Source organism: Glycine max, chromosome 7, assembly GCF_000004515.6.
Source record: "Glycine max cultivar Williams 82 chromosome 7, Glycine_max_v4.0, whole genome shotgun sequence".
Lineage (NCBI taxonomy): Eukaryota > Viridiplantae > Streptophyta > Magnoliopsida > Fabales > Fabaceae > Glycine > Glycine max.
Window position 1 is genome coordinate 15,906,822 of NC_038243.2, and position 17,231 is coordinate 15,924,052.

General features: G+C 30.4%; 2 protein-coding genes across 2 annotated transcripts; both read right to left on the reverse strand.

The window, feature by feature from the left end:
- Nucleotides 1-7,742: 7,742 nt before the first annotated feature.
- LOC102669545 (uncharacterized) lies at nt 7,743-9,483 on the reverse strand. Its single transcript, XM_006584193.3, has one exon. It carries the CDS (start codon nt 9,365-9,367, stop codon nt 7,943-7,945), a length of 1,425 nt encoding a protein of 474 aa, XP_006584256.1. The 5' UTR covers nt 9,368-9,483; the 3' UTR covers nt 7,743-7,942.
- Nucleotides 9,484-13,360: 3,877 nt separating this feature from the next.
- N479 (C2H2 zinc finger protein) lies at nt 13,361-16,993 on the reverse strand. Its single transcript, NM_001248152.1, is given in 1 exon segment — nt 13,361-16,993. A coding segment is annotated over 1 exon segment (513 nt). The 5' UTR covers nt 14,904-16,993; the 3' UTR covers nt 13,361-14,390.
- Between the last annotated feature and the right edge of the window lie 238 nt (nt 16,994-17,231).

Below are 17,231 nucleotides of genomic sequence, written 5' to 3' on the forward strand. Positions count from 1 at the left end.
CGGAGGGGTGCGTTGATTGCTCCGTAGCCCTTGCTTGTTGGGTCTCTAACGGGCCAAGCCCAGTTTCTTTTTTTTTTCTTTCTTTTGCTTGTTGGGTCTCTCGTTTATGTTTTATTTAATTGTCGTTGCACTTTATAATTACTCCTGTCACATTTTATTATATTCCCGTTGTAACACGTCGATGAGATTGTGTATTTTGTTGCCTTGTGATTTTTTATGTATTTTGTTGCATTGCCATTTTTTCTTTTATATATCCTGTTACGCTCTATCATTGTACCCTGCTCCCTTGATTACTAAGTGTACACCCCTCTTCTTTTCTATCCCATTCTTTTCTCTTATCTAATTGCATGCACTCTTTTCTATACATTGTGTATGACACTTATTTTGTCGTTTATTATTCTAGTTCTTTATTTACTCGTAGCACAAGGATTGTCACGCTATGTCTCAGACTTGCCTAGTAATTCTCCTAGGACGCTTTGTTTCCGCAGTGCACAACATTAGGTCTCGAACTCACCTCATGCGCTTTAGGATATTCTTCCTATTCATAATAGGTGGATACTAAGGATATCCGACCAATAAACAAAACCAAATCAAAAAAATCAATTCACAACCAAACTTCTTTTCGTCAAGTATCACTTGAGATCATTTCAAGGTCTAACGTTTTAACGACCCCCTCTACTTTTCAAAATTTCAAACGTTGTTTCAAGGTCCAACACCTTAACGACTCTTTTTTTGTAATTAAAATAAATCTTTCAAAAAAGATAAAATCAATTCAACACACAAACATTTTACCTAAAGAATTACGCATTTCTGATTTCCTCATTGCACCTAGGGATACGTAGGAGCAAGGGCAACACCCTTGTCGATGTGAAAAAAAAACAAAAAAATTCATCGCTCTTGAGAAAATAAATAATTTTGAAGTCACGTTATTTTTATTACACACTTGATTAAAGACTGTCATTCTTTGTAACGGGTGTGTGGGAGTGCTAGCACCTTCCCTATGTATAAACAACTCCTGAACCTCTTCTTTTCAAAATTTGCAGATCTTCTTTTTGGTGTTTTTTTAATGTTTTCCTTAAATAAACTTTGGTGACAATTCCCTCTCGTTTCCTTAGAAAATAAATTTATTTTATTTTCTTTCATTATCTCGTCGTGATGTAGGTTGCAATAAATATATGTGCAATTTTTTTAATTAAAAACAAGACTAAAAAGCCCAAAAGAAGAAAATATAGAGAGATTAAACAAACTGATTGGTAATTACCCTTCATCAAAACTAAGCAAAGGGTTCAAAAGAGCATGAGCTTGCTCAAAACTCAAGATAATCTGACTCCATCTCATAAGCTTGAACAGCCAAAAGAGTTTAACATATATACATTTTTAGTGTACAGTAAACCAATCAAAAATAATTTTTATATATAATTTTTAAAATAATTACTATAAAAATCAATAAATTTATTATACATAATATAATTTATAATTGAGTGACAAAATAAAAAACCATTACACCATCAATACATATATAATATATTATTTATTCAATTTTAAAACATGATTGCCACCTAAATGGAGTTGTGGTTGTAAAAGGTTGAAGACTAAAAATAGTGCTTTCCTAAATCAGGATGACTAGGTGAATACATTAAGTGAAACAAATGGAGAAACTTAAGTCATATGGAGGCTTGTTATTTTAAAAAATTCAAATTGTTTTTTTTCACCCTCTTTGTAGAAATTCGTATTAATAATTTAATTATTTCGAGTTAAATATTTTTCTGTGATTTAGTATACTTAAATAATTAAGTATGGTTATTAATAAATAATAAATAATTACATAACTATGGCTTAAACATCAATCTACTATTACACTGTTTTAGGATTCATCAGAAAAAAAAAGAAGAAAGAAATTCAGCAAAAAGTATTACACTGCTTTTGGGATAGATAAATGTTGCTTATAGTAAAACGACAACTAAAAAATCATGGTCTAAATGTTTAGACGTAGGCTATATAATTATTATGCCTATACTATTCGTTTACATTAAAAAATGTGTTATCTAAAATATATGTTAATTTACTCTTTTATAAATGTTGTTTAAACATATATAATGCGTATGATAACATTTAAAAATCATGTCCTAAAAGTTTAGAAAACCATTATAGAGCCATAATTATGTGGTCTTAAAAGCATGATAACATCTTAAAATGCGCGGTCTTTTTCGTTATTTGAGATTTTTGAATGTTTTTTGCCCTATGGCCAAAAGTAATAAAAAATCATGGCCTATTAGCAAATATCACGATCACTTAAAGTGCAACTGAAAAACTGATGGTTACATTTCGTCACATTTGAGTACTTTTTTTTTTTTTTATAAAAAAAAGTTAAAATTGTTGTAGTGTCTTAATGGTCAAGAAAGATATTTTCATCGTCCAATAATTATGAAATAACTTTGTCCTAATTAAGGTATCGTCCAATAATTATAAAATAACTTTGTCCTAATTAAGGTATCTAATTCTATTAGTTGAATAAAATGTGTGTTGTAAATTTTCTAATACTGTATTTAATTTCAAAAATAGTTATGCCGTGAGTCAAAGTTTATCATGATACTATTCTAAAAAAATATGGGATGAGAAAGGTTCCAACTATTGCTGTATTAATGGGAAAGAATGGTATGTACACTGCACATAGAAATATATTAAGGAATATGGATTTATCTTCTTATTTACTATTTGTTTTATAAGGTTGAGTTGAATCCCAAACAAATTTTTAAGATCAAAACCATGCAGCCTTCTTTGATTCAATTGGACAATTGGAGGGGTGCAAAGGGGTGAATAGATTCTGAAACTGCTTCTTATTGGAGGTGAATAGATTCTAATGGGTAGCGATAGGTAAGGGAATTTTAAAATAACAGTGTCTCCAAAGTCAACCACAATATTTCTCACCCTTTGTCTTAGTCTAGTCTAATCTTTGAAATATTACTTAAAATTAACGCATTAGTGCGTTACTCCAAACCCATTTGCTAATTGCATATTAAGGAAATATGAAGTTTGGGTATAGGAATGTATTGTGGGGACTAAACATTGGGTTCTATCCCTCAAAATTATTTAAATTAGGAGAAATTCGTCTCTCTACCCTTAAAAAAAACAAAAAACAAAATGAAAAAACAGTAAGTTAAATAAAAAAGGAACGTTTAAAGCCGGACTGCCTTATATTTATATCCACATCATCCTGATATGTAGGGTTGTGGTTGTGTTTTTTGTTTCCTTTTTTTTTTTATTACAGGGGGCAAAGCTCGAGGCCAAGGGTTCTGGTTGTGCAAAAGACTGTTTCTTCATAGTTGATAATGTTACATATCTCTAAAAAGAATTACTCCAAAATAAATTGTTAGCTAAGAAAAATTGTTAGTAAACACATATTGAAATGCATTCATACAAAATATATTGTGATTAACTCAAGAATTATGTAATTAACACTTTCCTTTTCACCTTTAAATATTGTGATTTCAAATAAAAGTTGGTCTATATATTCAGAGATGAAATCAAATTGTTTTTAATTTTTCTTTACGTCTAATTGAATTAGCAAGCGTAAGCATATTTTTTGTTGGTTTAAGTGCTAATAAAAATTGAATAACTAACCTTTTCAAAATTTGAAGTAGATTTTGCAGATTATAACATGACATGTACAAATGCATAAAATAATTTAAACACTTTGAATGACTTTTTAACCTGATTCCAACACTCAATTACAAGACACTTACAATAAAAAAATAGTCTTTGCTGAATTACATTTCTTTTGTCTTTGCTGGATTACATTTTTTTTTATCTTTGTACCTTGCAGCTTAAGCTGTGAAAATGAAGAAAGAAGAAAAGATAAAGCAGTTGATAGAAGAAATATAAGAATCAATCATTTCAGAAATCAAAATTAAATAAATTGTTAATTTAAGAATTAACCTTCTCAAAGAAAATAAAAGAGTGAGGAAATAATAAAAAAAATGGAGGAAGGTAGCCCATAGTTAGTACAGATAATTTCACCATGTTTGATTTTATTCATTAGATTACATTTACAGAATTGTACTTTAATTAATTCATTAATAAGTATACTAATATATTATTATTTATGGGGAAGATGGTGTACAGAAGGAGCATTATGAAAAACTAAGATGACGTACAAAATGATAGATTAACAACAACATAGTTACATATCATCAATCAAAGGTAGTATTCTAGTACTACAATTTCCTTCAGAAAACATGTACAAGTAAAAACTAAGAACAATGGAAGCTTAATTTTACTTGCATCATATTTGTACAGTTTGATAACTAGATGTTGGAGTCACGATGCATTTCATATCAGATTCATAAATCATAATAGCAGCCCCTTATTAAGTTGTAAGATGAATAAATGAGTAGATAATAATGGAATGTGATGTTATGTAGATAAATAAGATGCGTCTGTTTTTTAAATTATGCAGAAAAAGGTTGAGAAAATATAATGTTTTGGTTGATTGTGATCATATTTAGTTGGAAACAACGTGCATATAATTGAAGAGATAAAAAAGTAAATGAAAGAGAAAGAGCAATAACATATTGCCTACAATATCATCAAATTGAAGAGTTAACACTACAATAATAAAAACGTATTACATCGATTATTTGAAACTTACAACATTGGTTATCGATTGTCGTCGTATCAAGCATAATAAAAAGTGCGGGTATCTATGATGACAATTGTATTGAATCGTCGTAAAATATATAACATTCTAAGATAAGTTTCTGTTCAGGACATTCTAAGACGGTCCTCGACAGGAACCTTGTCTTAGAATGTTTTTTTTTTTAATCCCCAACTTAGGACAAGAATATGTACCATGAAACTGAAGCTTCAAAATTTGGGTTTTGCTTCAAAAAAGAAGAAGAAGGCTTCTTGTTAATTTGGGTTTTGCTTCAAAAAAGAAGAAGAAAAAGGCTTCTTGTTGCTCTTGGAGAAAGATAGAGGAAGAGAAAGAGAAAGATGGAAGAGAGAAATTTGATGGAGAAGGGAACACGACCACGACATGAAGGTGGCCGAGCAAAGTGGGATTGACGGGGAGAGAGGGAATAAGAAGTGTAGGAGAGAGAAAAAAATGAATGAAAATGAAAATGAGGGATAGAAAATAAAAAAAATAAAGCCTAAAATTTAAATTTAAATTTGAATTTTGAAAGAAAAGACATGGAAGAAAGCAAAGAATTGTTTGAACCTCAACAAAATGTTTGCAGAGCTGAAGCGCGGTTGCAACGGGGATCGATTATTTTATTTGAAAAATTTTTAGGAAAGGACACGTGTGCTCAGCGGTTGTTGTTAGGAGAGTGACCAGGGATATAGTATATACAAGCACATATGCCACAACATTCGGTGAAACATGACAGGCTAACGGGTCTTTATGTAGACTGCTACGCATGTTATAGTCTTATAGACCATTAACTTAAATTTTAGTATATTCTGAATTTGAATTCTGAATAATTTAAAATTAGACAGAAAATAAGTTCTTAATAAGCAATCCAATCAATGGGCTTTGACCTCGTTTTAGTGATGCAAATAATTGAAAATTTTATTTTGTAGAGGGATATTGAAAAGATTAAAAAGAACAAATAGACAAGATATTTTATTTATAAATTTATGAATTTGTAGAACAAATATGTAAATAAATTAATGATGAATCCATGAATTTGTTAAAAGCTAGTTCCCACGTATAGGCAAATATTCTTATTTCTAATCAACATTGAAAGAAGCTCCATGTCATAAGAATCTAATTATTATTTGCCGAGAAATTTGTCTACTTCCAACGAAAAACCAAATATCGACCCAGTTAATTAGAATCACATGCCAAAACATAAACAACTTTAAATAAAATCTCAGGCCGAGGAAGCAAAGTAACCAAACCAGTGTATAAACCTTATCTATGTTCTGTTTGGTCTGTTGCAGGAAATGATGATTTAACAAAATTAAATGACAATTATTATATACGGTTGGTTAGATAATTTTGACTAGATACTAACTTTTTTTACAAATTCCAATAGAATATATTCTGTACATGGAGATGTTTCTTAAGATGTCCAATGCTCATCTTTTGTCAATATAATATGAGCAATCGGTAATAATGAATGTTCACTCTTGGAACACAACTAACCATCCAATGGGAAAGAAGCATCTGTTTCCTATAAATTTTATATGTAGAAAAGAAAATGCTAAAAATAATATTAATATAAGATGCTCAAGTCACATTCATTATTAATTTATTCTGTGACAATATAATGTAACATTTCTGACAGCTTATCATTCAATCCCCACATTAAGTTTGGTTGAACACACTGCTAGTATGCTCATGGATAAACTATTTCTGCCCATAGCAATCATAGATGTTGTTCGGTTCTAGTACGATTTAATCTGAACCATTTTATGTTTGATGTTGCTGTGTCAAACAATACCAGTATTTTCCACAAATGTTAAACTCATGCATTTGTATCGAAAAAATAAATTAAAATCATGCATTTGTATCGAAAAAATAAGTTAAAATCATGCATTTCAGCCTTCCTCAGCAGCTTGATGGATATTAACTACTCCTTTGATTTTTTTTAATTGATGAATTTTTGAAGAATTTTTGTTTTATTATCTATCGTTTGCAATAATTAAGATTATATTTATTACTTTTTTAAGAATAATTTTTTTATTAATTATATTTTTATTTTTTTTCTTATTTTTAATTAATTTATAAATATATTTATTATGAAGTGAAAAGAAAAAAATAAAATAAAAAATTCAACAATTATTTTAAAAGATAAAAAAAATTTATAGTATTTATTATTTGTTATAAAACAACCTTAAAACACAAATACTTTAAAAAGATCGGATAAACTCGTGTAGACGTTAATATTTCCACTATGTCTCCACCTCTACCTCCTCCGCTATAAGATCCAAAGAAGAAATTGACATCCTTCCAATGATTATGCTCACAGTTCAAACCACCCAAGAGAAAGGAAAATCATTTCAACCCTAGTGTCTTGTGTAAAACTTCTTGGAAGTGCTTAGCATGTCTAATGTTAAAGTGCTAGTGCTGGTAACATTTCCTGGTATGTTGTTTTTGGACAGGTTACCCACAATGTTAAACTTGCATAAGAGAGGAACATTATTAATAGTATTGCTCAATAATATTATTTCTGTTCACTTATATTTTTTCTTATCCTTTGACACATTAGGTGTGAATTTCTTCATTCATACCAGAATTATGAGGACTTTGGAAGTGGAGGATATATAATATTAATTATTTTAAAAATAATCATATTTGAACATCTTTTAAATACAAACACCTTTTTTATATTTTTTTTCTTACCACATCATATAACTTCTTTTTTTCTCTGTCATCTATGAGTTAGTGGATTATTGTCAGCATAAAAGATTTTATAGTACAAACCAATTAGAAAATTGTGTAATTTCTAAGATAATTATTTTTTTCAAAATTAATAAATTTATCATGCATAATAATTTATTTACATGCGCTGATGTTCTAGCAAGCATTTTGCATGACAATTCTTTCGATTATGTTTTTTATGAGCAATTGCGAAATGCTTTGATGTTGTTGCTTTGCTACAATGTCATTGGAGCCCATGTCCCTCCTACTCTTCCTTTGTAATCTCTGTTGAGCCTAGTGCATTGATCAAGATATTGAAGCAAATCACCTCTTAATGATGACCTATAATTTGATAATTCCATCCCTATATCAATTAAGTGATAGACTATACGAAACTTTCATTGTCTCTAAGACACAAACTCAAGATCTCTACACAGAATTCTATAGACACAATTCACGTAGTACATGTAAAAGGCAACAAACATGTTACACTTGTTAGCATAAAATCACTACAATTTTCTTTTCAAGAAAAGAATCAAATAAATGAAACCTTGAAATGAAAGCACCAAAACCATATCATACACTTTTGTACCAATGCATATAACTCAACCCAATCAACACCTCCACAATGGCCTCCTCCACCTTCTCCAAATCTGAGTAATGCAAAGTTTGCAACAACAACACCGTTGGCTTCGTCTCAAACTTTTGCTTCTCCAAGTTCCTCTCCGCCTGCCACCTCACCATGTCATGAGCCACCGGCACCAATATTTCCATCACCTCCGCCGCCACCACGTGACGTCGTGTCGCCGCCTCAGAGTGCTCCTCTTCTCCACCCTCCAACTTCTTCCATTCCAACCATTCCCCTTTCAACTTTGCTCTCAGTTTCATCTTCAACCTCCCAGGCAACATATCATACAACGTAACACGCGCGTCGTTCCCAATCGTGGCATCAGGCGCATGCATGCATCGTTCGGCCAACAAAATAACATTGGCATACCTCAGTGAAAGCCCTGCCCCGCCAACCGTATTCGCCGGTGCCAGCCGCATGACGCGGTTATTCATTGCCACCTCACCACCTTCCCCTGACGGCGCGTGGTGGAACCGGAAAACCCCGGTAGGAGCACCCCTCTTCACGTTACAACACCCCCACGCACGCTTCTTCAACACTTCCTCGGTTTGGTCGAACATGCAAAGGTTCATCCTATACAACTCGCGATGCTCCACGCGACAATAACTGTTTTCGAAAATACGTCGTCTAACAACCCCATTTTTGTTGTTCTTGTTTTGATTTCTACGTTTGACATTGCCGGTAACAAAGGTTCCAAAAACCGAACATATTCTGTTGTAAACAATGCAAATGATTCTCGCCATGAGCGCGACAACCTTATCAAATGTCTGGTTCCAAAGTGAAACTTGCTTGAAATACACAACCTGTCTCCTATAAAACATGATCTTATCATTGAAGCATTCAACCTTCACTTTTAACCCATGGTTTTCCCTAATGGTTCTCCACTTTTGCATCTTTCTCTCCGAAGCCTCCATCTCGGTGAGCGATTCCATCGCCTTGTGGAGGCTCCGCGTGGCGAGTACGAGCTTCTCCATGTTTTCAATTTTGGTCTCAACGTCTTTTGTTCCGAATTGGAGCTTCCGGGCGTCGATGGCCTCGAAGCAGCGGGTGAGGTTTCGGTTGGAGCAGCGCGTGGCAAGGTGGTAGACGGTGGCAGCGGAGAGGTTGAGGTCCTCGAGGCGCTCCGCGCAGGCGAGGGTGAGGAGGAAGCACTCATCGCGGGAATTGAGGTTAGAGACGGATTTTGATCTAATGATGTGGCGGCGGAGGTGGAGGATTTCTTGGTGGTGAAGGGAATTGTAGAGGGAGATGAGGCGGCACATGGTCTTGGCGGCGTCGAAGGCGAGGATGCCGAGGGTCTCGGGCGGCGGGGACTGGTTGTGGTGGAAGAAGAGGCAGCAGAGGTTCGCCGCCGCCCCGGGACAACGAGCCATGCTTTGGCTTGGGGTGGGACGACCAACGTCACCAACACCGTCCTTTCTCTGTGTCTCTCTCTCTTTCTAGGTTTCAATGGTTTTTAATAATTTGACGACAAAAGTTTGTTATTTAAGTTTTGACGGGTCCTTTGACTGGAATTTGGTGGTGTGGTGGCGATGTGTGTTGGGCTGGGTGTTTGTGTCAAATTATTGCATTTTTTTCTCCTTAAAATTGCCACTTTTGTGTGTTTAACAAACAAAAGAAAAACTAAATTAATTTGGTCGGGGTGTCTGTTGGGTTGGCTCTTGGCATGGGGAGGTTGTTTTTGGAGATTTGGTGGCGAATATTCAAGAAAAAGTTAGTGTGTTGTAAAAATTTGTTTGTGATGAAGAGGATAATTACTTGTGACATATGGGTAGGTTATTAATTATATTTATTTATCTCATTATTTTTGTTATTTTTATTTTACATTACAATATTTATTATATCTATTAATTTTTTTTCTTTTTCGTTATATATTTTCCTTTCTTCAACTTATACATGTGCTATCTTAACGCTTCCCCTTAAAATAGGTGTTGGCCACTTTATCCAATGACCAAAGCATGCCATTTTTTTCTCGTAGGGATCGACCATCATCACATCCTCCGGTTATTGCCATTACTTTGGTTAATAATTGTCATTTTGTGCTGGTATAATATAATTAATTCATATATATTTTTCTGAAGTATGTGAATAACTCATTTATTCATTTGATTGTTACAGGTCTACTTAAAGGATGGTAAAAAATATTTATTTAATATATATTAAATTTGTAATGGTAAAAAAAATTGTGATAGTTAATATTTTTTATTTTTAAAAAATATACAAATTAAACAATATATAGGTTATTAGCACAACACTATAACCAACTGGAATAATGAGTCAATTAGGTTATAAAATAAATAATGTTATTATACATATCACTACAATTTCTAATGCATATTTAATGCACATATAAATTTAAATAATAAATTTTATGATAATTAATTTTGATATAAATCATACGAATTATTTAATTTGTATATATATATTTTTAAATAAAAAATATTTACTATTATAAATTTTTTACCATTATAAAATTTAATATATATTAAATAAATATTTTTATTTTATAACAGTAATCCGAATTAAATATACATTAAATTTTGTAATAGTAACTCGAATTAAATAAAAAATATTTAATGCATATTTAATTCGGGTTACTATTACCAAAATATTTAATGCATTAAATCTTGTAATAGTAACCCGAATTAAACAAAATATATTTAATGCATTAATTCGGGTTACGTCTACAAAAATATTTAATGCATTCAATTTTGTAATAGTAATCCAAATTAAATATATATTAAATTTTTTAATGATAACCTAAATTAAATAAAAAATATTTAATTCGTATATTTTTTAAAATAAAAAATATTTACTATCACAAATTTTTTTATTATTACAAAATTTAATATATATTAAATAAATATTTTTTATTTTGTAATAATAACCCAAATTAAATATGCATTAAATTTTGTAATAGTAAAATACAAAATACAAAATAACAAAGAGAAATACAAAATAATCTAAAAATTTAAAAATTAAAAAAATAAATTAACTCACGGAAGAAGGTTTTTCCGTGAGCTCCTGCGAAAGAACTGTGAGATGACACAGAAGAAGTTTTTCCTCAGTTAATGTTACAACTGTGGAAGAACCTTCTTTTTTCGTGCGATCTCACGGAAGAAGTTCTTTTTAAAAGAGATAAATAAATTTTAGAAAAAAAATCATGTTTGAATCATTAAATTTTATTCGTGATTTTCTGTTCAAGCTGCATTCATGGTGGGATATGATCTTTTTTTTAGGACAGCTGGTGTTTAATTTTTACTATATATAATTTTTTTTTAGCTAACAACAAACATGATCTTTAATCTAGGACAAATTTTTTTTATAATTTTATGTAAAAATAAATAAATTATTCATGATAAATTTGAATCTCCCTAGCTCTTAAATGCAAAATTATTTACTTTTTTAAAGATAAAATTATGTTCTGTTATTATCTTAGCTCTTGCTCCTTATTATCATGTACAAACTAAAAGTGTGGTTTCAATTTTATTTTATTTTATATAAAGTCTAATCTAAAATGTGTCAATCATTAATTATTTTTTCACTAAAAGATACTCTTAATTAAATCAATTCTAGAATGACGAGAAAAATACAACTCATTAATGTTCGTTAGTTTGGTTTGATAGGAAAGGTTTAATCTTGAAAAAAAATACCTCTAGTTGCATTTATAAGCAACAAATTAACTTTTCTTTGGCGCTAATTACTCTTTTTATCCCTAAATAAAAGACTATTATAATTAATTTACACTCTTTAATGAAATTAGTTAATTTAGTTATTAACATTAAATTACTCTTTTATCCCTAAATAAAAGACTATTATAATTCATTATCTTTGTCTTTTCATTTAATCACTCTTTAATTAATCAATGATTGTATGTTAGTCTTATTCTACAATCCTCATAAGAGAAAATGTATTTATCTTTTTAATTCATAACATTTGTAGTAAAACAAATAAGGATATTTTTGTAAAAAAAATAATTAAGGTAAAAGATAACTTATAATCTTTTTAAAAGAGATAAATAAAGTTTAGAAAAAAATCTTATATTTAGGAACAGATGGAGTTCATTAGCATAATGGTCAAAATAAATCAAGTATTCAAAAAATAAGAAAAATAAATAAATCTGAGAATTTCATGAAGTATAATGTTGAAATAATAAATTAAGTATTATAAATAGTAAAATGGATAAAATAAATGTAATATAAAAAATTGGGAGGAAGATTGAGTTGAAAGAAACATAAATAATAAAACCATGTTTTATTTAAAAATTGTAATAAGAAAATTTAATAAATATTAAGGAATAAAATAAAAAAATATAAAAATTAGAAGTTAAAAGTTAACATTTAAAATATTATACTTTAAATAATGTTTTAAAAAAAATATTAGAAGCTACTGAGAAAAACTTATTTATCAAACATTTATAAGCTTTTCTATATAAATATAATATTTATTATGTTTATTTATAGAATTGTGATATTTTTGTTTGATGTTATTAATGAATGTTTTAATGTGTACCTTGTTATAATGGAACAAAATGACCAAAGAAATTTATAAAATTTATTATTGCAGTATAGGTGTTAAAATTTTAGTCTAATTTAGTTGTTAGAAATATAATAAAACGTGACATTCATAAATTCTGAATATTTTGTCTTTTTTCACAACGAGATTATGTTAGTTTTAAATGAATAAAATAAATTAATATTTTATTATTAGAAAATTAAAAAATAAAGTTAGTTGATATGGAAGCAAAGTAATTTTTTTCTCTGAAATATACTCCTTCATTTGTACTTTTTCTAATTTTATAGAACCATTTTTATATGTCTCTATATTTTAATCCAAGTAAATTACTAATTATAATACTGAAAATATTAAAAGTCTAAGCAAAGTACATGTATTTATCTAGTACGTACTACATAAGCTATAATTATATCGCCCTTCTACTTAATTCATCATCACATCATTAATAAGTGTATAGGCAAAAATAAGTTCTTATTCGAAGCTAAGTTAATGCATGAAGATAATTAGTGAAGGAAAGACTAGAACATGCGATCTTTAATTGCCACAATTGGATCTCAAAGTAAGACTGCAAATTAAGTTTTCCCTCAAGGAGGTATTTGGATCTAATCGTATAAGCTCTCTAGACTTAACTCAAATTCCCATTAACTATCATCTTATAGCAGTGATGCTAAAAAGAGAGTGAAAAAATTCCAAGTCTACCCCGAAAGGTTCAAGAGAAATTTTTTGAGCAAAATGAAAAGTATAAGAATTGAGCATGAGCTGATAGATTGTAAAAGCCAGATGCAAGTTTCAAGGAAAGAGATCGTGTATAGGTTCATTTTGCAGATAATATTTTTCACAAGGCCCTTTTAGAATTCTAAATAGAATTGGTATACAATTTATGCGTGCAAAATTAAGTTATAAGAAGATTATGGACTATCAGCAAATTAACTTCGATGACATTAACGTGTTTCAATTATGAAGGAGAAGAAATCAAGTTGTGTCCATCTTTAAAACTTTTTAACTCAGACGACAATGATGGATAATTGTACAGGTCCGTATGTCATGCTGTTCCACTAAAAGAAACTTTGATTGAGTTTAGCCCTATCTCTTCTACAATGAGATGTCCAAAGATGGATAATTGTACAGGTCCGTTTTGCTTTCTTTAAATTCATTTTTATCAAATATATTTTCAATTTAGTAGTGTATATTCAATTTAGTAGTTCTCATCTTTACTCAATAGATCTTAAGTGAATTGCTTAGATGAATCTGAGTTATCTTCCTTTAATTCTTGTTCCTTCAAACCATTTTGTACTAAATGTTGTGATGTTTGTTATGATTCATGCTATAACAGAAATTGATTTTGTAACATGCAATATAATATCAAACTAGCTAGAAAACGAAAATTGCTTGGGAGAATCATAATTCGAAACCAACATATAACTTCTTATATATATATAATAACCGAACCACAACAACTTCAAATAATAGTTGTATGATTACAGAAACAGTATATACTATAGATATAACAACAGTAATTACCCCAAAAGAATAAAAAGTAAGACAAAAAGAAAATCACATGCAAACCCATCTGCTACAACGTACAGCTAGCAGAAAAATACAAAAAGCAATATTAACATAAAAGTTCACATGATAGCTTCCCATTATTGAACTAATAACAAGACATATATTTATATATAGAATTTAATTTTGATACAGTACTGTGAGTGAAAAGAATATCAATACTGCATCAAAATTAAATTCTTAAACATAATCAAATATTACCTTTATATATATATATATATATATATATATATATATATATTTTGTAGATAAGTTGGAAGAAGAGCTAGGTATGAAATAAAAGCCACTTTTCGCTGATCTTCCACTTGGAAACTTTATTCAAAAGAACGATCTAGTGTTCAATGTTGCTGACTCCTGAGGATGAAGCCCTAACCTCAGCTCGAGGTCTAATTCAGCTGTCTTCTCCTCAAAAGAAGGCAGATGGGGAATTTGTGGAACATGACCATGATGATCATCTTTGTGAGGAAAACTGAATGGATATTTATGGTTTCTTGCTTGCTTCTCTTCACCAGCACCCAGCCGAAACAAAAATTTCTCTTCCAAATCAGAAGGGTCATTTGGATCGCCAGTGGTTTTGATTGAGATGTCCAAAGAAAGCAACTTTTCCTCAGCAGATTGTTTGAGTTTAGCCCTATCTCTTCTATGGATATTCATGTGGCCTCCTAGGGCCTGTGCATTTGAGAACCCTCTTTGGCAAAAGGAACAAGAATATTTTACTTGTCCAGGACCAGCCTGATCATCTGAGCTCCATCTTATCTCAGATTGGTTAGGGTTTTGGGAATTGAACTCCATCTTTCTTTGCAAAGTGAAGGGGAAATTCCAATAAGACATAAATTTCACTAAAAGAAGGAAGAAATTGTGTTATGAAACTGTGGTCAACACAGATTGGCTGAGACAAAATTTATAGACAACTTGGAAAACTACAGAAGCTAAGCATATACGAGTTTTTTGCCATTTTTTATTATGTCAGCTGAGTATTATAGTTTTCAACTTAGAACGTATGATTTTAAAAATAGTTAATTGAAAACCCTAAAGCTGATTGAATAAAATATTAATCAGATGCATGTTTATTACTCGTTCAGTTATTCTACAAGACATTTCCTTTTACATTGCCTTGAGAGGATCAATAAGCATTTATATGATTTTTAAGTTGTGCTCCTACGCTCAATGAAAAGCTAAAAAAATGTTTTCCCTGATGGTAAAAGTTAATTTAGGTATATGCTCATTGTATTGTGTGGTACGCAAATACAATAATTGTGTCTTCAAAGAATTAGCTAACCTTTTATCACAGTAGCAGCTGTCATTTGCGATATTTTTTTTAGTAATGCAACGATATATTTGAGAAGTGAAAAATTAAATAAACATTTTGGTCCACTTGTGAGGGTATTAAACTCTTCATTAGCATTTCACAAAAAAAAAAACTCTTCATTAGCAAGAAGGGGATATATATCTATCATAAGTTATGAAATAGAAAAGCTATTCTTATTTAGAAATGTAAATAATTATTTTTCCAGTGCTTTGATGAAATCTATCCATTTTCTTTATTATATGGAAGTTTACGTATTTAAATTACGTGGTTTGTTCGAATGGTGTTTGAGTCTCTTTAATCAAATAGTTTAATTTATTATCTGATCTTCTTATCTTTCATTTTTCTTGTTACTAAAATGACAACTTGCTACAGATGAATCTATCGTTGCTTTATGTAAAATCTATAGCATAGTGATAGGATATGATGATAGCTATGGCATTTTAGAAATATATATTTTTATCGATTTCCTTAGAGATAGTTCTACAGGAATTTGTACCAACTCACCCCCTTTTCAAGAATTATTATTTTCCACTGGAGTCGAATCAAGGACCACTCGCTTGAGATATTCCTGTACTCATTCTCAAGACCAACTTACTAACAACTTGACCAATCCCACCATTGGTTATGAAATTTTGGACACATATTAAATCACATTTAACTTTCAACCAACCATATAAGTCGTCAAATGTGGTGTGTCAGATTTTATCCGTCCAAAAGTATACAGGCCAAACTATAGTAACAAGATCCACTACAAGAAATTCGCATATTAGTGACGACTACTCATGCAAGGACGTTGCCTAAATTAAATTTACCGTCAACTAAGAAATGGCCACGAGGCTGTCACGCTAAAAGTGTCATTACTAAATTGTTTTTGTCGATTAATAGAGACTGGCATTTAATAACAACTTAGCTTACACATATAAGCCAACGTTAATATGTAAGGATAGAAAAAAAAAATATTATTAGTAACGAGTAGGGGTGTTCTTGACTTGTGTATTCCTACTATATAACCTGGACTAACTTAAGAATTGGAATTGATTTAAATCCCAAAACTCTAACACAATCTATGCACAAATAATTAAAACAAGTAATTAAAAAGTTTAAGGGATAAAAAGAATACACTAATATTTTATCCTAATTCGGTGAACTTGACCTATGTGCAGTCATCCTCATGACACTTGAGATGTTTCATTAAGTCAATGTTATAGAGCAAGAAATTGATTATGTCATTACGCCAGACAACCTAAACCCTAGGACACTCCTATATGAACCATAGACCTAGTCCTTTAGAATCACACAGCCTAGTGAATATGAAGATAAACTAAAAGTAACCCCCTTGACAAACGAACCCCGGGATGCCTCAACCTATATCTCAATTAGAAACCTCCAAGAATACTCCCTTGAAACAACACAATTGGCTAAGTATAATTTCTCAAAAGTAAATAAAATCACACATGAGCACTATCACTCTCTCCATCTACCAAGCACGCACACCATGATCTAAATACTAATTCTCTATTAACAGTACACTAATTCTCTTGTGATTTGGACTTATACTTTCTTAATTTCTACTTGGTTTTCACTTGGTTTCTTTTTCTCAATAGAAAAGCTTTTTATATAGGGATTCATTAACTTGGAAAAGATATTAAAAAAATCCCAATGTATTAGATAAGATTATCAGGGAAAAAAGAAAACTTCAATTTGATTACAGAAGATTAGTTTTAAAATTTAATTAATAAAACTTGATAGGTAATGATTTTCAATCTCAAAAGCTTTGAAAACTCTTAACCTATTTTTCCGTGGGATTAATCAAAGTTAGAGTTTTCTGAATGATAAAAACTTTTTTTTTG